We start from the raw sequence: 25,554 nt of genomic DNA, 5'->3' as shown, positions 1-25,554 counted from the left end.
CTACATTCCATAACCCAGACTTCTAGAAGGTGCTGGAAACTAAGACAGAAGCAGACTTCATTAAGTACAACATGACCTCGACCACTCTTTGTCTCGAGCTGGCTGTTTAAAAACCAAGTTACAAACCTTCCATCAGCATTACCTCTTCAACATCCTGATAGCCTGATCTGGTGGTCCCCCAGAGAAGGAGGCCTGCCTCCTCCCTCCCCGCAGCCCCCAGGGTCTCTTTTCCCCTTCCTCAGCCTCCCTCCAGCATCCCCAACCCCGGGGCAGGGTAATTCTCCTCCTGAGAGTGGAACTGTCGAGGATAAACAATGTGTTTTGTGCAGCTGGAGGGGCAATGAGGAGTTTGTCACCCTCCAGCCCTTGTTAACTCTGGAACGCACAGTCCAGCCAGTAACTTCGACTTGTAAGTCACACCTGAGCTGCTCTGCTTTCCTCAGAATAAAGCATAAATCCTCCTGAACTTGATGATTAGGATCATTTTTGCAAAGAAAAAAAACCAACAAAACACCAAGGAAGGGAGAAAAGTTATATTTTCAGGCTTTTTTTTCTCAAGGATAAACCTCAAAATCCTGAACAAACTTTGTTATTCAAATAATCTTCCATAGCTGGAGATCATTCAAAACAGAACATTCGAAACATTGAGAACAGTTGAAATAAGACTTGCAATAAAAGACTCTTAATGGAATACTATAACCCATACATGAACTTCTTAAAAAAAATACAAAACAATAACAACAACAAAAAAAAAAACCCTCAAACGCAATGAAACCTTAACACATAACCCAACATGACTTTCATCTAACCATGCTTTCTGCAATCTGCAATTTCAGTCAGTAGTGATGATGGATGGGGACAGAAAACAAAGGAAGATTAATTGAATGGGATGAAATGCAGAAAAAGAGAAGAATTTCTGAAGATTGTTTCCTCCCACCGTACAAACTCAACAAGTCTTTTTGAGTTTAGTTAAATTAAGCTGTAATTACCTTCTGTGGAATACTGGTGAGCAGACTGCTGCACAGCTGGGATAACACAGCAAGTATAATTACTCACCACACCCCATTAAAATTAAAAAAAAACCAAAACAGTTTAGGTATTACTAAGCAGTATTTTAGCAGGGTTTTTAAATATCTGTTACGTGACGGGTAAAAATCCCAAAGAAAACAGCTACAGCAGGACAAGAACCTCACACCATCCAACAAGTGCCCTTCTGTCCCTGCAGCCACACCGAGCACAGAACACATGCACAGACACACACTGCCAACTAGCTCCGCATCACTGCTCCTCAGGATGAGGAAACCACCAGCTTCCCCTACAGAAGTTGTTCTCTAGCTAAGGAACTGCTATAAAAAGAAGGTGCTGGGCGGCAGGGCCGGGGGGTCAGCTGTAGCGCTCGCCCTGGAAGCGCGGCGCGAAGTTCCTGACGCCCTCGTTCTCCTGCGTGGTGATCAAGTCTATAATGGCTGTCAGCACGGCTGTGTCCCTGCACTTTATATCGTTCCAGTCCACGGGGTGGGGGCTTTCTATTTTTTCTTGTAGAAGATCATCAAGTTCTTTCCTCAATTTCTGGAAGAAGGAAAAAGGAAAGAGATGGGTACTTAGAGCGCACACAGCATCCACAGAGAGGTTCCAGTGCCTCGGGGCCTGCTCTCCTGACCTTTACACCTGCTCTTCTCCCCTCAGTTCATTTCCACACTGCTGTTCTCAGGATCAAACACTGTCTCTCAAAACCCAGTCTCTGATGAGAGACGACCACCTCGGGAAGTGATGCCTCTAACAGCCCACTCAGCACTTAGCTAACTACCTCAGGATTAAAAAGAGTGGTTTAAAATAAAAAATAACAGTTTTTAAAAAGAGTCAGATATGATTACTCGGATCTAACATGAAACAGTTCTCTGGAACCCATTCCTGTTAACTGAGGAGCCTCACTCTCCTGCTTCCATATCCGTGTGGATATCTCCTGTACTGACCAAGTCATCCCACAGCATCTGTGCAAAATTAGATCTCTCTTGCTTACTTTGTGTAAGAACTGCTTGCTGGGAGTGCATTTCAAACATCACCTCCCTGAGTGATAAATCAATAGGCCCACAGGAACATCAAATCCCTAAGCAGAACCATTGTTACACTGAGCCTTCCAGGTAGATTATTTTGAAACAGTTACCTTGACCAAAGTTGCTATTTTTTCTGGAGACTGGAAAACAATCCACTCATCCACAGCGATGGTGTCCTGGTCCTTATCCTTCTGAATGGATATATCCCCTCCAAAGAACAAGAGGCAGTATGGAGACACCTCCGTACAATCATACAGGTAAATCTGCACAACAACAGAATTGTCTGATCAAAATACCTCCAGTGCCAGCAGTAATCCTTAATGAGATTCCTACAGATTTCCAGAAGATCCTTACTCAGTTACTCACAAATTCTAAAGAAAAGCACGAAGCAACTCAGCTCAAAAAAAGTTACATGAAATCAGATTGCACAAGGGCAAAAATGGTCCCAAGTCTTTCAGGTTTTCACACAGTGGTGAAATCAAACCAGATGCTCCGTAACAATGAGGGGAAAAAACATCAGCATATTGAGAAGTGTTAAGACTGCAGTGAAATGAAAAAAAAACCTCAAAAAACGAAAAGAATTTACACCTGTTACTGCCAGACCTTAAAAAACCCCAAATCCTCAAAAAAAACCCCAAGAACTAAACCACAGAAGTTCATTATTTGTGGCACAATACCCCAGTATCACAAAGGAAATAATCTGATGGTGTGTACAAGGAATGGCCCAGGACAGGAAGGCCCCAGAACAAAAGCTGTTCACGTCCCCTCTGAAGCCTGACCCAGCCTCATTCAAGAGGGGATAATAAAACAAATGAACCCCACAAGCACAGCTCTGACTCACGCTGCTGGTCCTCATCTTCAAATGGTACACCAGCCAGTTATAATGGAACTCTGTCTCCTCCACATTCACTGATTTGGGATGGATATTAACTGATCCATCTGTCTTGGTGCAAACTTTCACCCTTCAAAGAAAGAAAACCGGCAAAAAAAGGAGTCTGATAACACAAGAAGTGATAAATCAACAGAACAGGATCCCTGGGGTCTCTTTTCCCAAATAACCAGAAGTGACAGTGTTGGAACTGCTGCTGTAGAACCCCTTTAGAGCAGTGCTACCGAGATGCTGTGACATTATGCATGGCATGAGAAGGGCACACAAGTTATTTCAGGTGTTAGCAGGAATCCAGATGTTAAAAATCAACAATCCCACCCTTCTCAGAGGAAGTAATGCACAACCATGACTCAAACTCTTAAGTGAGACTCATTCATGCACTCAAGCCACTGCTTCACCTTGCCAAATTATGCCATGTAGAAAACACCTTGAATACAAACCAACTTAAAGCAGACCCTCACATTTTTCTCTTTTTGCTGAAGCTGGGCCGGATCTTTGCCACTTTGGGATAGAGGCCAGCACAGATGACTGCTTTGAGCAGCTTCTCATTACCTGCAGGAGACAGCAAAGTAAGTGAGGCACTTCTGCAAGCTGAGATTTCAACTGGGATAAATTCTCCCTTTCCCTCCACGGTTACCTGAGTTGGTGTTAGATTTGGGATCCTTGGGGTTTCTACTACTCACAAATCCAGCTGCAAGGAGATGCTCAGCAAACTGCCCTTTCATGTTATGCAGCATCTAGGGAACAACAAAAATGGCACAGAATGGTGCTGTGCCAAAGGCTCCTCCTCTTCCTCACACACAGGATCCTGTCTGACCCTGGCAGGATGCTGTTACCTGCATGGTATTTGAGGACAGGAAATATTCCCAGCAATAGTCCTTCTCATTCCTGAAACCACAACTCCGAGCCTCTTCCCAGCCCTGGGAACGAAAACCAGAGTTGTAAGGTGTTTGTAAGTGAATGCTACAAACTTAAGGACAGCCAAAACTGGAGGTCAACAAACAGTCACATGTTCCCTACCAGGAGGAAGTGACTCCTTTGATCTCTCTGTATATGTGCACTCTCCATGGTGCAGAAAAGCACAGCTTCACAATATGCTGAATCACAACCTTCCTCTTTCCCTGGCGGGCAGTGATACCTGGCTGTGCTTGTCAGAGCACCCACCCTTTGCTGGAGTTAACAAAGTTAAAGTTCTGGGCAGTAACTGCATTTTCCAGGACATTTATTTCCTCTCCTCACCACAACACAGTACAGGACAACATCCAACACTTCTAAAGTTGGCTACAGCCTCTTGTAGAAGCCAGAAGGACAAGAGTGAACAACTTTGCAAGGTAACTGTAACACTATGTTTTCTTTTTCAGACTTGTCCACTGGAAATCAGGTTACCGAGCCTGGAGACAAGATTATGGAACACTAGAAGGGTGAAAATCAGTTTATGTTTCTGTAGAAGCCAAAGAAGAAAGCCTACAGAGCATAAGCTGATCAGCTTTTTCCTTAGGACCATTAATATTACTCAAATTAAAATTCCAGAAGAAGAAAACCACATAGAAACATGCTTACAGTGAAGGCATTCACCACAGTCAGATGGTCGCTTTTCGAGTTCTTTGACAGCTCCTTTCTTCTCGCATCCGCGATTTTCTCTTTGCCCTAAAAATCAGAACCTACATAATACCTAGACTGACGTGACAGTTCTCTTCTCCAAATTCAGGTACATCTGAACAGCAGTACTTTGCATGTAAGACATGAAAATTATAGTTTTTTCAAATATTACACAGGAAAAAGTGAAAATTCATTGTATGCAAAGGCAATCTCACTAGTAAAAATGTAATTACCATGACATTAATGAAAGTGCTCTTAAACTATAACACCTCCCTGAGTCCCAGCATCCTCCTGAGATTCTTAAATTCCCACAGGTAATTGTCTGAGAGACTTTACCAGAGGGATGACAAAAGGGTCCTTGAAGCTGAGGCTGGCTGCAATGGTCAGCACAGGGTCCAGGCAGCAGAACAAGGCTCCAAACAGGATCATCTTCCCAATGTGTGGCTCCACAGGCAGCCGTGCCAGGTGCACACCCAGGGGAGTCAGCTCCTCCTGCCTGTCCAGAGCATTCTGCCAGAACAAGGGCAGAAAGGAAAGAACAAAAACAGCACGTGAAACGGGGAGGATTTCCTTGGTACACGGGTATCACCCACTAATATCCACACCAGATGTTTCTATCTCTGGCTACAACTCATTTGTACAAATATCACCAGAGCAAGGAGTCAGCAGAACAAACGTGCCATGAACTCTCCTTCCCCAGCAGCCAAGGGAACAATGACACAAGGTGCTTCTCCCACGAGCCTCAATTGTCTCCAACTCCTCACTGGCCCACCTGCAACAGGAAGGCAGGGAGGCAGCAGGGCTACAGAGGAGGGAGTCACATCAACACCTGCAGGGAGCTTAAGTGCAGGGTCCTGTGTCTGTCTGGAGTCATTTACAAAGTCCCTCAGAAGCACTCTGCAGGGCCCCTAAGCATCAGGGATTGTGTGGAATGTCCCCCTGCGCAGTGAGGGTCCATCAAGGCTCTGCACAAAGGGTAAGGGGCTGCAATGGCCAGAGCTGTGCAGTCACAGCTGCCGGGTGACACCCACAGTACCAGGGCTCTGAGCAGATGAAGCAACACTTTACCAGCTCCATGAGGTGATTTATGGCCAACATCACAGCATCACGAGATGGGGGGTCCATCAGTTTGCTCAGAAAATAGGCAATTCCACCAAGCCTCAGGATCTGAAAGAAAAAATCCCAGTAGCTGGAGAAGAACAGGTGTCTAAAACTGGTTAGCAGTAACCACACTCATTGAAACAGTGTGAGTAATTCAAAGCCCAAGTTCGAATTTCTTTGGTTAAGAACTAAGGACAAAAAAATGCACTAGTGATGGAATTTGCAGCAGAAGGATCTATTCTTTATTCAGTTCACACACACATAGCAATCCTTCTGCTTTCATGAGGAATTCTATGCAAACCGCCAAAAAGGGAAATTCACACCAGTTCTAAAACTACTTTGTAGTAAAATTCTTTTAAGAGATCATATAAATTGACTCACTGACATTCTCACTGAAGCTTCTCTGATTGAATGATATGTGATATTTGGGGGACAGCACAGCTCATATCTTTGTTAGTGGACGTCACCTTTTATTGATGCCAGACAATTCTGTTTCCCCTGGGTTTGATGCACCCAGACACAAGCGTGCATTTACAAAAGTTGCTACAATTATTGGCTAAATACACAGCATTTCTGGTGGAACAGAATTTTGGCTGAACAACCCTAGGCTCACAGTTGCATTAACTTATTCTCTCCACCACTTATCCCAATGGAGAAGTAGATAAATATATTTGAAGATTCCTGCCTTTACCTTGATTTGTAAGCAGAGTTCTTCCAAGGGTGTCCTCAGGATCTCTGGTAACTGATAATCATCCAGAAGGCTGGCACGCAGTCCGTTGTACAGATGGTAACAGTGGCCTGGCTGAACCCTGCAATCATTTAAAGAAACTATTCTTATGGGTTTGGTCATTTGTTGGGGGCTTTTTACCAATGAAACTGTGACATTATGGTTCTGTTTCTTACAAAAAGCTTCCCAAAATTCCTCAAAGAATTAGAACTGAAGTGTTTTCAATTGTAAAAGCCACTTCAGTCTTCTGAAGACCCATCAGCAGGAAAGAGGCATAGAGAACACAGAAATCATTTTTACACTGTTTCCACTTTACTGTATCAGCCTCATAAATCAGCTGTGAGGGTAGTGACAAAAATTACAACAAAATGCAGGACATTCTTCAATAGGAGGGAAACTCTGGAGTTAAAGACAGCACAAGTCAATTCAGATTCCTAGGAAGGCAAGGAAATCCTTCCCTGCCCAGGAACAGGAGCCAGCAGTGCCAGCACATGCAAATAATAAAGAACCTTCAGCACTGCTGGAAATTCAACATCCCCAAACTTCCCTAAGCACCCCACTGCTCCTACCTTCCTGCTCGACCCTTCCTCTGCTTGGCATTGGCTTTGCTGACCCACTCTGCTGCCATGGTGCTGATGTTGTTCTGGGTGTCAAAGTGAGTCTCCTTTATTTTCCCCCCATCTATAACGAACACCACGTCATCAATTGTGATGCTGTTGAAAAAAAAGAGGAAAAAAAGGCAACTTTTCATCTTTGCAAGTGTGACCTAGGATTGGGTTTGGCCTCTCTTTATTCCCTCCCAAAGAGTCAGCAATTAAAAAAATCTGTCTTTGGAATTTCAGTAAGAACTATGTTACTGAACAGTTCAAGAAAGAGCTGATTTATTCCCCTTGGTCTGGCAGAAATCCCCACTTGGATGCTGAACAGAGGACAGGCAGCTCAAATTATCCTGTACATATCATTCTAGGAACTGTTTAGTAGTCCTGTAGTTAACTTGTTCAAAACAATGCAGTTGGCTGAATTGTTTAAAACAATTATAGGAAAACTCTGTTTACTCTATAAATATTTCCAAATTAATGGCACAAACACAAATGTATTTTTGGGAACACCAAACCGGTTTATACTTGAAATTATCACTTCCACTTCTTTTGTTAAACACATAGCTCTCCTGGCTCTGGGCAGCCAGGCACTTACCTGGTTTCTGCAATGTTGGTTGCAATCACAATTTTCCTCACTCCTGGCGGGGTCTTCTTGAACACCTGTAATTATCCAGGGCCCATTTATGTCTTTGCCAAAACCAAACATGTGCTTCATTCTTTTTTTTTGCTTTTTTTTTTTTTTGAAGTTGTGAAATATTGCAATAAAAGAGAAGCCTACCTGAGTCTGGTTAACAGTAGGCATCAGTGAATGCAAAGGGATGATAATAAACCTATCTGAAAGTTAAAAATCAGTAACAGATATGGTGTAAGCACAGGAACTTCAATTTTACAGGAAAATCTATTAAATCAATTACACAGAACAGAGAAAATAGGCTGCAAGTCAGGCTACTGCCCCTTGCTCCGACATCACAGGTATTTGTATCGCAACAGCAAATTCTAAAGTAAAAAGGTATACAGGCCTTTTTTACGATGCTATAACATGATGAATTTAAACAATACATTAAGTTATGTATAGTATTAAGTTATGTATAGTAATTCAGACTTCCTTTTTAAATTCTGAAGTTATTAAATAATGGGTCAAGTTTAATACAACAACTGACACTGAATCTTTCAATGAACTGGAATTCTGTATCTATGGAATGTACACAACCACACTGCAAGTCATCATCTGAACAGCCAAGAGCCCAGCTAAGACAGCTGAGATGGAAATGTGAGAGATGCAAAAGGACAAGTTAAAGTGTGTGTGTCAGACAGGCACAGAGTACTTGAGAGTTGTAAGAAATGCTCAGCTCAACAAGATTTAACAGAGCTATCAGCAGAGCAGGGGAAGCTGCTCAAGAATGAAGCACAGAGGAAGCACACACAGAATGGAGTTTAATTTCGGATGGGAGTTCTCCCAGCTGCAGGAAAGGACAAGAGGAAGAAGATGCAGGTCAGATTGTTTTTCAGATTGTCACTCCCACACTGAGAAAAATTAGTTGCTGTTAGCAGAGGAAAGGATACCAGACACACAAAAACTGCTGAACATTTTGGAGAGGAGACAAGAGAAAAAATTAATCCAGCCCAACTGCAGCAACCCCATGCAAAAGGAGTCTGCCCCCAATGCCACTGCCAGAAGTCCCACAGAGAGTTTGGGTTTTACCTGACTTAAACATGACTTGAGACATCAAGAGCTCATGCAAAGTGCTGATGTTATCCCAGCCTGGCAGAAACACCAGAATTGCACCATCCTATGGGGAAAAGAGGCAGTGAAGGGAAGAGAGGTCAGAACACATCACACACTGCACAGACAGCCAGCTCCTTGCACACTGATATATGGTGGGCATGTGAGATCTGAAACCTCGCTGACCCAGCCTGGTACAGTCTGTCAAGTGGTTTTTCTTCTATAAAAGAGCTACCTCCATGCATTCATCTCAACATAACAGTAGTTCAAAACTGTTCAATTACTCATAAGAGCAAACAAAAATTTCTCTTCTTTCTGTGTGACCAGCCAAAGCCATTCCAGCTCTGGCACTGTCCCCAGCTCAGTCCCACTCTACCTCCTCTTCCAGCACAATGTGTCTGATCAGTGCTGCTACAAGGTCCAGGTCCACCTTGTCATCATCCATCATTTCCAGGGCACTGATTGTACTTGCTGAATACCTGCAGCAGGGAAAGCACAGACATGCAAAGCCAGGGCTCCTGCTGCCTGGCTCTGAGTGAGCCACCCAGCCATGAACCCACCTGCAATCAGCTCAGTTCTTTGAGCAATTCCTGCACCCCCCAAAGTGCTCTCCACATTTAGTTCAGTGGGATTACTGTCAGTTCAGAACAGCTGTAGAATTACCATGTCAGGACTGAACTGTTTTGAAGCACTTGCACGACCTCTCCTCATTGATGATCCAGGGACTGACAATTTGTACTTAGGTAACGAACTGAAATTTAACTTGAACAACTCAGAGGCAAAGGGAGCTAATCCTGCTGTCTCTAAAGCACTTCACTAGTTCCAGCCAACTGTACTGACAATTCCATCACCATTTTCCACAGCAGCCACTACCCCACTGTTACTAAAGCCCAGGAACAGAACACAGCACTAAGTCATGGTTGTCACTTCAGAACTGCTTGAAAACTGAAAGCAGAAGAGAAACTTGGGCCCAACCTGCCCTGCAGCTGCCTTAGGTAGGCAGGCCACTGCTGCCTGTAGATCTCCTCCTTCTCCTCCTTCTCTGGCCGGCTCATGTGGCCCTGCATGAAGCCCCTCCTCCAGTGCAGCCGGCGGTCCGTCTTTTCCGGGGTGTACCTTTACACAACAGGAGCAAACACAATTCCATTTGAAACTAAGGGAATCTAGAGCAGCTGCACAAATTTCCAAACCATGGACAATATGCTGTGCTTTAGCTAAAGCATGCGTAAAAATCTTCAGTTTCTCTTCTGACAGAAATCTTACAAAAGCAGAGACCAACCCTAGTAATATGAGAACATGTAGGGGGAAAAAAGTGAACAGCAAGAAAGACTAGCTTGATTTAGAGACCTGAAAATTCACCACAGCAACAGAGAAACTGTTCTTCCCTCAAGCCAGTATTCCCAGGTAACTGTGTGCCACCTACAATTACTGTACATGGGAACCCCTTAGGAGGTTTTCTGTGGAAAAATACAGGCAACTCTTCTTTATGCCCAGTAAATCTTTGAGCATACATACCCTAAGCTAAGCCCCCCCCCCAATACTCTCTGAAATGATGTTCAGAAAAAACACTTGCCTCAACTTCTCAATGACATCTTCCAGCAGATATTCCACCACTGGGAAAGTGAACCCAGGGATGTGAATCATTGGGCAATTGTCTGTGGAGGGAGGCAGAACTCAGTTTTAAAACTACTGACAAAATACTGCACTGAAAGAACAGAATCAATAAACATTTCTGACTAGTTCTGTAATATAGCTGCCATGTCTACAGGACATTCCCAATTGTCAGGGCAAACGTCAAATTCACCCCAAATAAGGCTGCTGAATAAAGAAAGGAGAGGCAGCAGGCAGTATTCTGCACACCAGGATGTTCAACTGGTTCCAGCTACTGGAAAAAGCTGTGAGACTGAAAAACTCAAAGCTCAATTTGCTTGCCCCCTCACAGCAAGAATGCTAAAATATGGTAAATATTTACTAGGAAAACACTCTGTGGATTCTGTTTCCATAATGTGTCTGAAAAGCAAAATCAGAAGCAATATCAGGTCGCAATGAGATAAAACTGAGAGAAACTGCAGCTGGCAGGTATTTGTAAAACTGAAGTAATTTCTTCTTTTGATACAAATCAATTCTATAATTCAAGAACTGCACTATACTGTAGAAGCCTAAATTACTTAAGAAGAACATTTCTAGGTAGCATTTCACCTACCAAAGTACTCAGAAAACTTCTCTGCATTTAAAGTAGCACTCATCAGTATGACTTTCAGATCCAGCCGAACATTCAGAAGATCTTTAATAATGCTCATTAAAACATCTGATTGAAGATTTCTTTCATGGATTTCATCAAGAACTACATGACTGATGCTGGACAGGTGCCTGAAATAGAAGGGGAAGAAGTTAAACTTTTGTTTTTAGGAAAAATAAAAAGCAGAGCCATGACTGTTTGGAACAGCTCAGGACTCATTCCATAATTGCATTCAGTGGAGCTCTTACTTATCTGACTGGAGCCACTGCAGGACAATTCCTGTGGTACAGTACAAAATTGAACCTTGTTTCCTGGGCAAGCGACTGAAAGAGACACAACAAGAACTCCTCAGTTTTCCTCTGTATTTAACAAAATGCTTTAAAACCTTCAACCCCAGCTGCAGGTGCCATTGCAGACATGATGCAGATTGTGCCTCACCGCCTCCCTCACTCACAGCACAAGGAATTAGGCCACTGTTGCATCACTTTTGTGGCTGGGGAATGGAGCAGGGAGAGGCCCTGACTTCCCAGGCACCCTTTGCCATCTCCTGCAGCTCTCCAGGCTCAGCACAGAGGGCACTCACATGCACAGCACTGGGAAAGAGTGCAACACAGCAAAGAGAAATAACAGAGAGATTCTATGAACCCAAATTAAAATGCTGGGAAGTCTCAGCTCTCCTCTCTCACCAGCAGTTTTGCTTCAACAAAAGGTTCTCTTAGTGCTGGTACCACTTCTGATTTTTATATTATAGCCAACTACAAAGGTAAAAGCTTTTGCTCTGCAAGCTTCTGTCACTGCATCTATTAAACGGTCCCAAGGAATTAGTCCACAAATACGTGTAGCAAATGCACTGCTCCATATTTCTGTGGAAAGCTTTCTCCCCTTTAGCATTTTCACTTTTCCTTGAAATTCATTGATTAGGGACAGCAGTTTTATTTCTGCCCACGGCAGAACCTTTTACAAGAGCTGAAAACAGGACTTATTAGACAAAGCCTAACCTAGGCTAGCCACTGTCACATGGGGCATAAAACACAATAAATGTACTCAAACCTCTTCCTAAAATTCAAAAGCCTCATTCCTTCTTCACAGGAATTCCTTCAGGGGAAGGCAGTTCTTTCTTTTTAGAACTACTTTTCAAATAGTCTCCTTTGGATAACAAGAGGCCCTTGCCAGGGAGCCGCTCACCTCTGCAGGCGGATCTGGTACCCCGTGCTCCTGCCATTGCCACAGCTCTCTGCCCTCTCAGCAGCCACTCTCTCAGCCACCTGAGGGGACAAAGAAAATCAGGCTGATCTGTGACTGAGCTGCTCACCAGTAGCAACACCTGGTACTGAGAGGTTTGTAAATAAAGAAATGCCCCAAAGAGCACATTTTCTCCTCCCCTGCGAGCAGCAACCCAGGGACAAGACTCTCGAGGAACACAGGGCATTAGCAGCAGGTTCCCCTTTCAGAGCTTGGCCATCTGACACTGACCTATCAAGGAGAATAACTACTGAGCATTTGAAAGCCAGATTCTTTCTGCTCATTAACACACCTCTAGAGGGCCTGACACACCATTAGTTTTTATCTTAATGGGCATTTGCACTGCCCAAACCCATTAAAACCGCAGACACAACCCATGACTAAAGCCAGGGAAGAAGGAGGCTGCAGCGCCAGAGCTCCATGGACGCCAAACCCTGTGAACACCCAGTCAGTGCAGGTCACCAGCACTGCCATGTGCAGCAGCCTGGGCAGGGCACTCACGGAGATGGCGCTGATCCTGCGGGGCTGCGTGCACACGATCCTGCAGGTGGAGCCCAGGCCCCGCTCGATGTGGTCGTCCAGGATGAACTGTGTCACCTGCGTGGTCTTCCCGCAGCCCGTCTCGCCGCTGATCACCGTCACGCGGTTGCTGTTGATCAGCCTCACCAGCTCCTGCCACACAGAGACACAGCCCTTACTGCTGCTGCAAACACACTGCACAACTCTCTGCTCCTGTGGGACGCACTCTGAGCAAAGTACCAACAGCCAAAGAAATGCTTGGCTGCTTCCTGTCATCCTACCAAAGTCGTTTAGTTAAATCTCACAGAAGCCATTGCTGCACATTTGCACTTCCCATGCGTAGGGTTCAAAGCATGCCCAACCTCAACACTAGCTTTAAATGCTTTAGATCCTGTATGAAAGCAACGTGGAAGAACTAAAATGAAAGCCTGAAATACATTTTTAACCTTTTTGCTTCCTGCTTGGCTCCTGTAGATCTTTGAAGGCTGAACACAAGAGCTTGCCCTGTTGGACTCCAAGCCTGCACAAACTAAAGGTTTTCAGCACGATATTTTAACATTTCTTGTACCAACAGGAACAGTTTCCCAGCCTCGTCCTCCCCACCACAAGGACTGTTAAGGGGAGTATGACTATTTTAAGAAACAAATGCTAAGAGCAAGGACATTATGGCAAATAGAGGGACTGTAGGAAGGAGCTCACTAATCACCCACTGAGCCTGCAAAAGCAAACATATCAGAATACTCAATTTCTACTGCATACAGGGGATATCAGCCTAAGAATTAACACCACTTAATAACAGCCCCTACTGTCACTGACCTTATCCTGTGACTGGGAAACTAATGGCACTGAGGGCCAGCAGCACAGCCAGTAAGTCTGTGGTTAAAGCTAAAAAGGCTTAATTGGCATTATATTCAATTCTAAACTGGCTAATTGTTCAACAAAGGCTACAATTTTATACACGGAAGAAAGCAAAACAATCTGAGTAACCTTCTAGAAGTTTAACTGGCAGAAAAAGAAGACCTATATATAATGAAATGTATCTAACAGCCATGTACTCCCATGATATTCCCAGTTACATTCCCATGAGGATGCTGTGCTGAGCCCCACATCACAATCAGCGAGCCCCTGCTACTGTCTGGAAAGGAATCAGCCCCAGGCTCAGAACCTGGGAGGTCTCTCCCTTTCCTGAGGGCCACGAAGGATTGCTGCCAGTCCCAGGCACAACTGCTGCCCCCTGTTTTGGAGCACTGTGCCACAGAGTCTCTCTCCCAATGCACACTCACCTCTCTCATCCCGTATGAGGGGAGCTTCTCTCGGAACCTCTGGGGAAAAAGAAAAAATGTTCCTCTTTAAACACCTTTTCAGCACTGAAGCAATAGAACAGATTTCACCTCTATCAGATTTCACCCTTTAGTTTGGGCTAAACTGCAAAATAATGACAAACTGCTCAGTAACACTTGTACAAACACAGGCCTGTCGGAAATAACTTTAATTCCGTGTGTTGTTTCAGTTTTGTTCAATTTAGAAAAATGATTTCATCCCAACAGTTCAGTACATGACAAGGCAGGTGTACACAGGGGCAAGAGCAGGGCCTGGTATGGAAGAGACGCTGGTGTTCAGGGAAAGACAATTTTCTGTATGTAGGTGTTGAAAACAAAACCTCTGTTTTCAAGAGGCCATTCCTTCAGAGCCCAGTGCTGTGCTTTCAGTTTCAGACATAACTGCAGGGACACGATCCATAAAAAAGAAAGAGAAACCCACCCAATAAAACAATATGTCAGCTTCAAGTTTCAGATTCTACCTGTTTCTGAAATTTGTCATTTCCAATTTCTATCAATAGGTAGGAATTTTATGAATTCTAAAGAAAAATTTTAGCAAAAGTAACATCGTGACAGCTTTCTAGTAAATTACAAGATATTACATTTTGAGGTTAGCTTAATTTAAAAAAAAAAATCCGATGAAAAGTTTTCAACTTAACACAGGGAAAAGTACCTGCATTTCAATGTATCTGGGATCAGATCTCTTCTTCATTAAGTCTTCTTTAAGTTGCTCATCTAAATCAGCATCCTGCTCGGTTTTTTCACAGAGAAATTCCACATCCAAATCCAGGGATGTTTTTTCCCAGGCTGGTGTCCTTCTCACAGGAGCTTTCTCAGCATCTGGTTTCACTTTGGCAGGCTGTTCTGGAGCAGGGCTGGAATCACAGAACAAGAACGTCAGATTCCCTCAGCTGTGCCTGGCCGCACGCAGAGTGCAGGTAATGACATCCAGCAGTAAATGAACCAACAGTCCATGGGAACAGAGAACCACATCATGGTTTGGGTTGGAAGGACCTCAGAGCCCCTCCAGTGCCACCCATCTATGGCAGGGACACCTTCCACTGTCCCAGGCTGCTCCAGCCCCAGTGTCCAGCCTGGCCTTGAGCACTGCCAGGGATCCAGGGGCAGCCACAGCTGCTCTGGGTCTGTCACTGCAGTGAAAGTCATTAAACCAGATAAAGTCTCAAACAACCAACCACCAAAACCTGACATCAGGATCTAAGAAACAACATGCTCTTTGGTACCAAATGAAGCCCCAAAGCAACAAAACACCATCAGAGAATTCCTGCGTGACCCACTGCCCCATAAGTGGATCCCTCAGCCGAGTGGAGCCCCAATCCCCCCACTCAGCACACCGGCCTGTTCCAGCTATTCCTGCAAATCCGTAACAGCTCCAGGACAGGCCCTGCCAAAACGCTCCAAGACTGCACAATAACTGAAAACAGAAGCCAAAAGCCACCTCTTGAAGAGTAATTCCAGAGGCCAAGAGCGCTGAAAAGTCCCATGTATCCACTGTAGTAGGCCTTGAGATGAGTTAGAAGTTTTATGAGTTTAAGTAGAAATTTAACACCCCAAACTCAGCAATAATGAAAGAGTTTTACAGCAATGACTACAACCATTTCAGTGTGACAATACATGTGGAGAAACTGGAGGATATTTGTTGAGCCAGTACACTCAATAAAGGTAAATCACTTCTGACACATCCTCCTGCCAGCTTATGGAAAGTTTGCGCAATTCAAAATAAATAAAAGAACCGGTAATTATCTCTCTTTACCCTTCTTCATCCCCGGACCACCAGGACATGGCTTCTTGCTCTTTGTCGTTTTTAGTCTGGACAGAATTCAGGAGCTGCACGATCTGCTCTTCCCTGCGCTCGTCCATGCGCACCACAGCTCTCTAGGGCAGAAAGCACAGCGTCCATCAGCGCCGCCCGAGCAGCGCCCACACGGCCGCCGCCGCCACCGGGGGCTCCGGGCACGGCCACACACCGCCGCTTCTGCCCGCACGCCGAGGCACACACCCCGCCTCCCTCACCTGCTGCCGGTCGGCGTCCCGGTTCTTCTGGCCCTGCCTGCGGGCGTACCACAGCCCGATCTCGCGGCCCTTCAGGTGCCCGGGGTGCCGTCCCCGCCCGCCGGGCCCGCCCGCCGCGGAGGAGGCGGAGGCGGCGGCGGCGGCACCGCCATCGCCGCCACGGCCCCGGCCCCGGCCGCGACCGCGGCCCCAGTCACGGCGCTGCTCGTAGCTCATGGCCGCGGGTGCCGGCGCGGCTCAGCCCGGCCCGGCGCGGCCCCGCCTCATCCGCCGGCACCGGCCGCCTCATCCGCCGCCGCGCTTCCGCCCGCCCGCCCGCTGCCCCAGAGCGCACGGGACTCGGGTTCGAGTCCCGGCCCGACCCGACCCACCCGCCGGACCCGGTCCGAGTCCTCACCTGGCCCGCCCCGACCGGCCGGTGTGTTGCAGGATGGGGAATTTGTATAGTTTTCTTAATGTTTGATCTTCGTATACTTTCAGGCCTAATCAACAAGAAGAGGGATTTAATCCGTGAAACAAAGAGCAGCCAGTGAGCTTGAAGCGATGGCCAGGTGTTAGAAAGGTATTTCTAGTATTATGTCGATTTAGATACTGAAAAGGACTGCAAGTGAATGAAAACTGCTGTAACCTCCCACATGTGGAGCTGCTCCCTCGTTTCCACAGGTTCCTGCAGGCACGCCAGCCCGAGCCAACAAACACCAAAGCTGGGGTTTCAGATTTTATTTAGGATTCCCTTTAGACCCACGTGTGCCTCAAATAAATAGGTATAGAAATAAATAACTTAAAACCCACTATGGAAAGCTGTAAAGCACTTGAGTATTTGTTATCCCCTTGATACAGCATTAACAGTTTGAATTGATTCAACGGTGCACCTAAATAAAATTTGCATGATCGGAAAAAACCAGCTGATACTGTATTTGCTCGGGTAGCTGACAGCAGCGCTGTCTGTCAGAGCAGCCGAGGCGGGGAGGTCAAAGCCCTTTTTCAGCTGCCGCCCGTCTCCTGCCGCTCTCGGTAGGCTTTGTTCAGCAGCTGAATCTCCTCCTGGTAGCCCGCCCCGGCCGAGTGCTGCTGCCGGCTGTTGCGCCGATGAGCCTCCACGGTGTCCGGGATGGAGATGCTGAAGTCGCTGTCGGACGGGACGAGCAGCGAGTAGGAGGCGCTTTCGGCCAGCTCGCAGCTGACGAACCTGTTCTCCTTGCGGGAGTAGCGCAGGGAGGGCGAGCGGGCGTGCGCCGAGGACTGGCTGATGCTGCTGAGGATGGACACGGTGTCCAGCGCCTCCTCGGCCGCGCAGATCTCCAGCACCTCCAGGTGGATCTTAACGCTGGCGTCGGCGAAGCCGGCCTCCCCGGGGCCCGGAGCGTGCCCCACGCTCTTGGAGCGGTACACCTCCATCTTCTTGGCCGTGGGGGTTATCTTCTGCCCCTCGGAGCTCACCTCGTAGGTGGACAAGGAGAGCGTTTTGCCGCTGGGGGCCTGCAGGGACACGGTGCCCTGGAAGGCGCAGAGGGGCACGGCCAGGGCCCCGCCGGAGCGCTGCGGGGAACAGCGGCGTTAGTGCTGGGAGTGCCCGAAACCGGCACAAATAGCCACTGGGCTGAGATTGCCCAAAATCGGCACAAATAGCCACTGGGCTGAGATTGCCCAAAATCGGCACAAATAGCCACTGTGCTGAGACTGCCCAAAATCGGCACAAATAGCCGCTGTGCTGACATTGCCCAAAACCAGCACAAATAGCCACTGGGCTGAGACTGCCCCAAACCGGCACAAATAGCCACTGTGCTGAGATTGCCCAAAATCGGCACAAATAGCCACTGGGCTGAGATTGCCCAAAATCGGCACAAATAGCCACTGTGCTGACATTGCCCAAAACCAGCATAGATCTGCCACTGTGCTGAGATTGCCCAAAATCAGCACCAATCAGCCACTGTGCTGACATTGCCCAAAAGCAGTACAGATAGCACAGATCAGCCACTGTGCTGAGACTGCCCAAAATCAGCACCAATCTGCCACTGTGCTGAGATTGCCCAAAACCAGCACAGATCTGCCACTGTGCCGAGACTGCCCAAAATCCAGCACAAATCAGACACTGTGCTGACATTGCCCCAAATCAGCACAAATCATCCACTGCACTGAGACTGCCCCAAATCCAGCACCAACCAGCCACTGTGCTCCCTTGTTAACTCCTCTTACTGCCTGCTCCTTGCAGAATTTTACACACCTGGTAACTATGACTCGAAAGAGTAGCGAGAAGTTTTTTGTGTTATTATACACCTTAGCGTATGAAGTCCCAAAAGCCTGTGACTCGCTGTGAAATCTACAGAATATGAAAACCAGAGTTTAAATAAAAGCTGATTCCTTCAGTGCAAGGTTATGTCCGGTTTAATCAAACTCTTTGATTTGCCAGACTGAGCATGAGGCACCTGCAGGGAGAATGAGCAATCTCCACTTGCTGGAGTGAGCACTCCAGGTCTGGAGAATGAGACATTTCCCAATCACTTTCTGAAAGTGCCTCTTTCTGAAAGTCTTCTCAAGCTTTCTCTTGAGAAATCAGTGTTTACTGTTGAAGTGAAAAAGATCCATCAAGCCTCCTCTGTCACTGCCCAGTCAGTGGGAGTAACCAGGGAGACACTGAATGCTGTCATTTCCCACTTGAACAGCTCCAGTGGAAATGTTCAATTCCAGACACCTTTACCTGTTTCTAAAGTACAGAATCCATTTGTCAGTGCCAACCACAATGCTGTGCTCTGGGGAGCACTGTGGATACAAGTGCTGGGACTAAACCCATGGTTATGGGGCCCAAGAGAGGGATAAATGCCTTTATCCTGGGTTTAGGTACAGTCACTGATTATTACTGGAATTACTTTCAGTATAAATTATTATTAATGGGAACAGAAAGTGACCTTTATCTCGTCCTTGTTCTATTATTAAATACCCATTTTTGCTTCTCATGACACTTCCATGGCAATAAACAGGAATCCACCAGCAAACCAGACCCTACTGGTGCATCCTGTGAGGTATTTTGCCTCCCACTCCCACGGTTCCCTGCAGTTCAGTCTTTGCCTTCAGCTCCCAGCCCTTCCCTCACCAAGGCACAGGTGTGCAGCACTGTCCCAGTGAGGCACAGGTGTGCAGCAGTGTCCCAGTGAGGCACAGGTGTCCCAGTGAGGCACAGGTGTGCAGCACTGTCCCAGTGAGGCACAAGTGAGCAGCAGTGTCCCAGTGAGGCACAGGTGTCTCAGTGAGGCACAGGTGTCCCAGTGAGGCACAGGTCACTGGACTCTGCTCCTCCTGCCTGGGACAGGGCTCTGCACCAAGAGCTCACACAGCTTATGCTGTTGCTCCCCTGGGCCCTGCTGCCTTCCCAAACAGAAAACCAGCAATCTAAAACAGCTCTGAGGAGTTTGCCTTCCTAATTACGTTGGTCAAACACAGCTTGAGATGCAAAGGTCTATTTTTAGAATGTTTCCAGTAAGGGTCCCGGCTTTTCCTTTCCAGAGACAATGAGTTTTCTGTTTGTTTTAAAATAAAGGCTTGGTCTTCTACTTCCCTAAGAGTGCAAATTAGCTGCAGTGAAATTAATTACTGCAATGATTTGCCTTTCCTGAGGCTGACTGCAGTACATGCAGAGCCAGGGGCTATGGCAGGAAGAGACAAGCTCACCTGGGATGGGCTGAGCCCAGCCCTTGCCATTGCCTGTCTGGGGCAGACAGACCTGGATTTGGGTCTGTCAGTACCAGGAGGTGCCACAGAGCACCCAAGTGAGGACACCTTGGAGGGAAGGGCTGTGGGAGCTCTATCCAGCCCTGCCCTCCTGGGCACACGTCCCTGCTCTCAGCATCCCTCTGCAGCCCCAGAGACAGCCAGGGGTGCTGGAGCTGCACAGGGAGCACCACAGAGGGCACACGCCTCTGGGAGCCGGGGCAGAAGGTGGGGGTCAAGTGTTCCACTGATTTTACAGCCACAGGAGCCTCTTTGGAAATCAGGAACGAGTTCCAAGCGGCTGAGCAGGAGCAGCCCCGTGGGGAGAGCTCAGCACACCAGCAGGGTGAGGTGTGCAGGTTCCCACCAGGCAGGGGGAGCAACGGGAGCCTTCAAGGCCATTCCTAACTCAGCTCTGCGCTGTGCCTGGTGTCCAAAGAATGCTCACCACCCTCCTGCAGCCAGTGAGGTGCTGTGTATTTCTCGTGTTAAATACTCCTGCCTGCTCCTCGGTCACTTGCACAGCCTCCCCCTCTCGCTCCTTGCAGGACACATAAATAGGTCCTGTGCAGTGTCCTCAAAGAGTTTCCTTCAGGCAACCCACAGATGAGGTAGAGAAAAATAATCAGCAAGCCTGGAACAAACTGCTAGCCTGGGAGATTTTTGTTGCCTGAGGGCACTGAAGCATAGACAAAATAAAACATGACATATTTACACTCAATCTCTTTAGGAAGGGAGATACACGGGTATTTTATGAGATGTTAAAGGTATTTTTCAAAAATGCAGCTGAGCAGGAGTTGGAAATGACAAGTACAATTTTCTCTCTCCCTCTCCATTACAGCCATCCTATCAGAGATTCAATAAACCCTGCTGCCTCATTCTCTCATGCCACTTTTATTCCAGAGAAAACACTTTGATAGAGCAACTCTTCACTCACAGAACAGATGATGAAGGGACAGCCAGCTCCACAGTCATTACTGTCACCCCAAGGAAGTGCCACTCTCTGAGCCCACAGCTTCCAGAGGGAACCAAGGGCATCCTGGGTCCTGTCTGGCACCTGCTCTTCAAACATTAAACTCCATCCAACTGGCTGATCCCACATCCATGGGGATGGCTGCTCTCCCTCCTGCTGCCAGTTCCTACAGCTCCTCCTCTTGATGAGAAAATCAGGGGCACTCCAACTCCTGTATTTATGGACTCTCAGAAGAGCCCCTCTATTTCCTGCAGAAGGCTGTGGCAAATCAATGCTGAGGGAGTCTCCCTCTCTAACACATGTAGGAAATGCAGAGTGACGAGAACAGAGTGACTTTTCTTAGACTTTGGGACTTCCAGACTGGAGGAATAAAGGAGATGGTTTTCAGCTTATTAATGTGTGGCCCAAATTGATCTTTCATCCAACATAAACCTGAGCAATGCACTTAAGTTATTTTTGCCAAGCTTGCAGGGGTTTCAGGCTCTGCCCTTTCCCAGCTGCAAAGCAAATGTCAGCTGTGAAGCTCTGGCAGCTCCTGCTGAATGTCAGAACCAGGCAGAACTGGGACTGCAGAGCCTGGAGCTTTTACCCCGTGGGAGCTTCAGTGCCTGGCAGTGGGTTATACCTGGGAAGGTGTCAGAAGTGGATGAGTTGTGATTCTTTGTAATGCAAGAAGGGAAGGGCATGTCCAGAAGGGCCACACGAGGCCCCAGGGCACATCAAACACCCCCAAGCAGTCCCTGCCAGCTGCTCACAAAGAGCTGCTCACACCTGCTGCAGTCCCAAGGCTGCAGCTGAACTGGCACCAGGGGATGTGGGGAAAGGAATTTTCTTTTTTTTTTTTAAACATCATCTGTAAACTCCTGCAAGGAGTGATGAACCTGACACAGTGATTTTATTTACCAAGCTGTACATGGCACATGAGGCTTTGGCAAGAACTGGTAGATTGAAACCAGGCTGAGTCACCACTCCCTTTTGCCCCCAAATGCAGGAATTCATCTCTGCCCACTGCAACAGAGTGAGCATTGGTTTTTTTATTAAAGGGATGATCAGTCCCATTTGAAATATCAGCCAAACTGTGACTCAGATGATAAACTTGTGTTTATCAGATGGAGAGAGAAGCCCATGTTTGAATAGAAAATACACCTTGTCCATCTCCTGTGCATGTGCAGAGGCTGAGCACGAGCTGGTCTGGCTCTGAAGTCACCCTGCTTGGATTAGGCGACTTCCAGAGATCCCTTCCTGCATGAAGCCTTGCAGAGCTCCTGTCTCACAGACTCCACAGGGGCTCTTACCCCACTGCCCCCTGCTGTAATGCCCAGTGGCCACTGAATTCCATGGTGGAATTCTCTGGAAAATGTCATCTTTTGGAGGGAAACTTCCTATTCATTGTGATAAGGTAACATAATTCATAGTTAATTCTTACCATATACAAATCACACAGGTGCACACAAAATAAGAAAACCCCGTGATTAAGAAGACAAGTGAGAAATTATTGCAGGATCAGCACCTGCAAATAGGTCTGTGGTTACTAAACATTATACAATGCCACGTGTGAGTTTTACTAAAGAATGGGGCTCACAGAAGCATCACTGTCAGTGGAAATCATTCCTATTTCTTAAGGAAACACTTCTAATCAGAAAAGAACAAATGGCTCCTTTACCTGCCGGGGGTTCCTCTCGGATCGGCTCCGGCACCACTCCCAGTCCGAGAGCTCGGGTGTGGGGCTCTCCTGGTGGCACAGCCCCCACCCTGGGGCTGTGCTGGTGCCCTGCTGGTCCTGGCAGGGTCCTGGGCCAGCAGCAGGGCTGCCCCGGGGGCCGTGGGTGGCTGCCCTGCTCCCGCCGTCCCTGCCTCCGCCCGGCCGCCCGCGGGCAGAGCTCGCCAGGCCGGGGCAGGACGAGGCTTTGCCATCCCTGCTGGCCTGGGGAGGGCTCTCCAGGGATATCCTGTAGATGCCAAAGCCTTGCTGGAACGACAGGTTGAACTCAAAACCGCCGCGCTTGGCTAAGCAGGAAGGAAAGAAAGTGTGTTAGGAGTTGGGACCGAAAGGAAAAATGAGAGTACCAACAAATGGCATGCTAAAACGTGGAATAAATTATCCAGCTTCTGCTGGGAACGGGCAATCTTCCCTCCGTTAAAAAAATGAATTGTTGAGAAGAAAGACTTCTGAGAAGGAGCTGCCTCCTAGATGAGCTGCAGCCGCTCTCTCTGGGAAGGTGGCTAAAGGGGCAGCAGGGGCAGCACGAGCCATTCTGCACCTGGATGGTGTGCTTAAAGCAAGTGAAAGCCATGCACTGAGGATGGCTTTTCTCTAAGATTCAGGACTCTAAGATTCATACACTTTCTACCTGAGCAAGCAGGGAATGTCAGGAATTCATCCACTGATGGTAGAACATTTTCACTCCAGAGAATGGGAAACAACTCCCTCATCCTCAGAAATATTTAGCCCTTAACATTTGCAGTTGAGACCAGATGATCCCTGTGAGCCTCTTCCACCTGACCCACTCTGTTCCTCCAGCTATTTTTACACAAAGCCCAAGGAAAAACAAGGATCTTGGCTCTAGAGGATGCCCAGAAGGTTACCAGGGAAGGTGTGGCAAGCTCTGTCACACCAACAACCCTTCCACACTTACTTTTGGCCCCTTGTGAAGCCACTGCATAGGAGCTCCTCCTGCAGTTGATGATGCAGCCACAGGGCAGGTGGAGCCAGTGCTGGGACAGGACAAACACCGGGGTGACTGCAGCAGCCAGCACGGTCAGCAGGAAGCTCAGTGTCTCAAAAGAAAGGCTCTGCAGCCCAGTGATGTACTGGACAGCCATCTGTATCTGAAAGGCAGAGCATTTTGAAATTTAAATCGCTCTGGGCACAGGAGATGCTTCCAGGAACAAGGAGAACACCTCGTGTGGATATGACACCGCTGTGGGACACAGATTGTCATTAGTGTTTGCTGAGGACAACACTCCTGGCTCCAACAGACAGCGCAGGAAACACACTGACTGCTCTCCTCTCACGCTGCATTTCTCAGAAAAACCCTCACTGAAGCTAAATATAGATGCTGAGCACCACTGAAGAGCTGCCAGTGCCAGCCAGTCCCGTGTGGTAGCAGGAGCCCCAGGCTCACACAGCCAGGGGCAGGGTAAGTGCCCCGTGTTCCCTGTTCCCAGCAGATCCCTCTCTCAGGTTCCTGTTCCCAGACACACACACATGCCCACGGCAGCGCTCCCTCCCACCCCAGCACTGCAGGGTTTACAAAGGTGCCACCAAACTGCGTTTTTCTACCAAACTCCTGTTTTTTACCCCAAAGGGTGTGTCTCAGAGGACAGGACAGAGGGGCTCTTAGCTCGATTCCCAGCCCCAGAATGCTGAGCAAGCCCTGTCCCAGAGCTGGCAGTACCAAGGGGGACCTCAGTGCCCTGGTGTTCACCAATGATGTGATGGGAGAGCGTCAGAGCTCTGAGCCAGGCTCTGCCCAACCCACTGGGCACCAGTGAAACTCATGCACTTGCACAGAGCTGCTGGAGAGCACTTCTGCTGGCTCAACTACACTACAAGCAACAGCTGCAATGGCCACCGTTCATCTCTTTCAATCCATGGCCCACCGGTGACGTCCCACTGAAATGTAAGTGAGCATTGCAAAGTGAAGCCGTCTGAAAATTTACCATCATTGGCAGCCAGAGAAGGACTTTGGTCAGAGCCAGGATCAGCGAGAATCGCTTCTGGGCCAAGCCCACCGTGGAGCTCCTGCTCTTTGTGCTGCTCGCAGCCACACCCTTCCCAAAAACCGCCTCCGAGGCTGGGAAAGGCTCCCGGCTCTTGTCCCCGGGGTCCAGCAGCGGCAGCGGAGGGGCAGCAGCTCCGCAGCCCCACGGTGTCCCGGGGGAGCTGCAGCCCCCAGAGCCCTGCAGGTGCTCGGTGTGCAGCAGCTGGGGCTCACCTGAGCACAGGAGCTGCAGCGTGAGGGGAACGGCCAGCGCTGCCAGCAGGGAGAAGCACAGCGAGTACACAGCGAACACAAACAGGATGTAGGAGCTGGCACAGTCGGCAAAGCAGCCCCAGGACGTGGGGATGTACCTGCCCCAGCCACAGAGAGGCAAAATGCACATCAGCAGGCTGACGGTCCAGACGGTGAGGATGGCCCATACCACGCTCACACGGCGCTTGGAGGAGCTGCAGCTCAGTGTCCCGGTCGTGTTGAGGGTGTAGAAGTTGTAAGAAACTATAAGAGACCCTTTCAGGTTGCTAGAAATGCCCTGGAATAAATACAAGAATGCTGAGGTGGTGCACAGAGGCTGGGGGATGACTTCTCTTGACCACTGCATGAGCATGAAAATAATCACTGGCCCGATGCTGATCAGATCCTCTGCTGCCAAAGAGGTCACAATCATGGAAACCGTGGTTTTGGTCTGCAGTTTCAGCAGGGAAACTAGTGAATAAATGCTGCCCAGAAGGGCTGGCAGTGCAATGGCAAGAGTCAAGCAGAACAGAAGGACATTCCAAGTTCTCTGCTCACTGGGTTTGTCCACAGTGCTGTGATGCTCAGTCAAGAAGCTCGTCCCATTGAGTGACAAATTACCAGGAGTTACCGACATTGTCCTGGGCATTTTTTCCTTTGCCTTCTCACTGATTCTGCAAGTTTTCACCAGCTGAAACCAGAACTGTCAGCTCCACATCACAAGTTTCTTTGTTTTCCTAGACTGTCTTCTGTGGCATCTGATGAAGAAATATTCAGATGGCAGCACCCCTAATGACCAGAACTCACGCTCTCAAAAAGCCAGGCAACAACGAAGCAGCAAAGGTGCTGGGAAAAAAAATAAAAAAATGGAATTC

At 47.8% G+C, this 25,554-nt stretch overlaps 2 protein-coding genes across 2 annotated transcripts; both read right to left on the bottom strand.

Moving 5' to 3' along the window:
• Positions 1-487: 487 nt before the first annotated feature.
• DHX36 (DEAH-box helicase 36) lies at positions 488-16,283 on the bottom strand. Its single transcript, XM_084212296.1, has 25 exons — positions 16,046-16,283; positions 15,786-15,907; positions 14,685-14,886; positions 13,976-14,014; positions 12,675-12,845; positions 12,117-12,196; positions 11,180-11,254; positions 10,896-11,062; positions 10,266-10,347; positions 9,668-9,808; positions 9,069-9,171; positions 8,672-8,759; positions 7,748-7,803; positions 7,565-7,629; positions 6,940-7,083; positions 6,335-6,452; positions 5,611-5,709; positions 4,879-5,052; positions 4,504-4,590; positions 3,780-3,863; positions 3,581-3,680; positions 3,405-3,495; positions 2,896-3,016; positions 2,165-2,317; positions 488-1,569 (listed from the first exon to the last, which is right to left on the bottom strand). The coding sequence occupies exons 1-25, from the start codon at positions 16,259-16,261 to the stop codon at positions 1,384-1,386; spliced, it is 2,964 nt and encodes a 987-aa protein (XP_084068422.1). The 5' UTR covers positions 16,262-16,283; the 3' UTR covers positions 488-1,383.
• Positions 16,284-17,029: 746 nt separating this feature from the next.
• Positions 17,030-25,316, bottom strand: GPR149 (G protein-coupled receptor 149; the record flags this gene model as incomplete). Its single annotated transcript, XM_084212282.1, has 4 exons — positions 17,030-17,584; positions 22,387-22,730; positions 23,360-23,552; positions 24,387-25,316. 4 exons carry the CDS (start codon positions 25,314-25,316, stop codon positions 17,030-17,032), a joined length of 2,022 nt encoding a protein of 673 aa, XP_084068408.1.
• Positions 25,317-25,554: the final 238 nt, after the last annotated feature.

The sequence above is a fragment of the Fringilla coelebs genome (assembly GCF_963513975.1).
Source record: "Fringilla coelebs genome assembly, chromosome: 10".
NCBI lineage: Eukaryota > Metazoa > Chordata > Aves > Passeriformes > Fringillidae > Fringilla > Fringilla coelebs.
Note: the sequence above shows the minus strand (reverse complement) of the source record. Positions and strands in the feature narration are given on the sequence as shown.

What these genes read in the sequence shown, in the direction of transcription:
- DHX36 (XM_084212296.1), bottom strand. Translation starts at nt 16,261, where the DNA reads ATGAGCTACGAGCAGCGCCGTGACTGGGGCCGCGGTCGCGGCCGGGGC. An exon ending in TGGTCCGGGGATGAAGAAGG is followed by an intron (nt 14,887 to 15,785) that starts GTAAAGAGAGAT and finishes CTGTGATTCCAG; the next exon opens with CCCTGCTCCAGAACAGCCTG. An exon ending in AACTCTGCTTACAAATCAAG is followed by an intron (nt 5,710 to 6,334) that starts GTAAAGGCAGGA and finishes TTTTTCTTTCAG; the next exon opens with ATCCTGAGGCTTGGTGGAAT.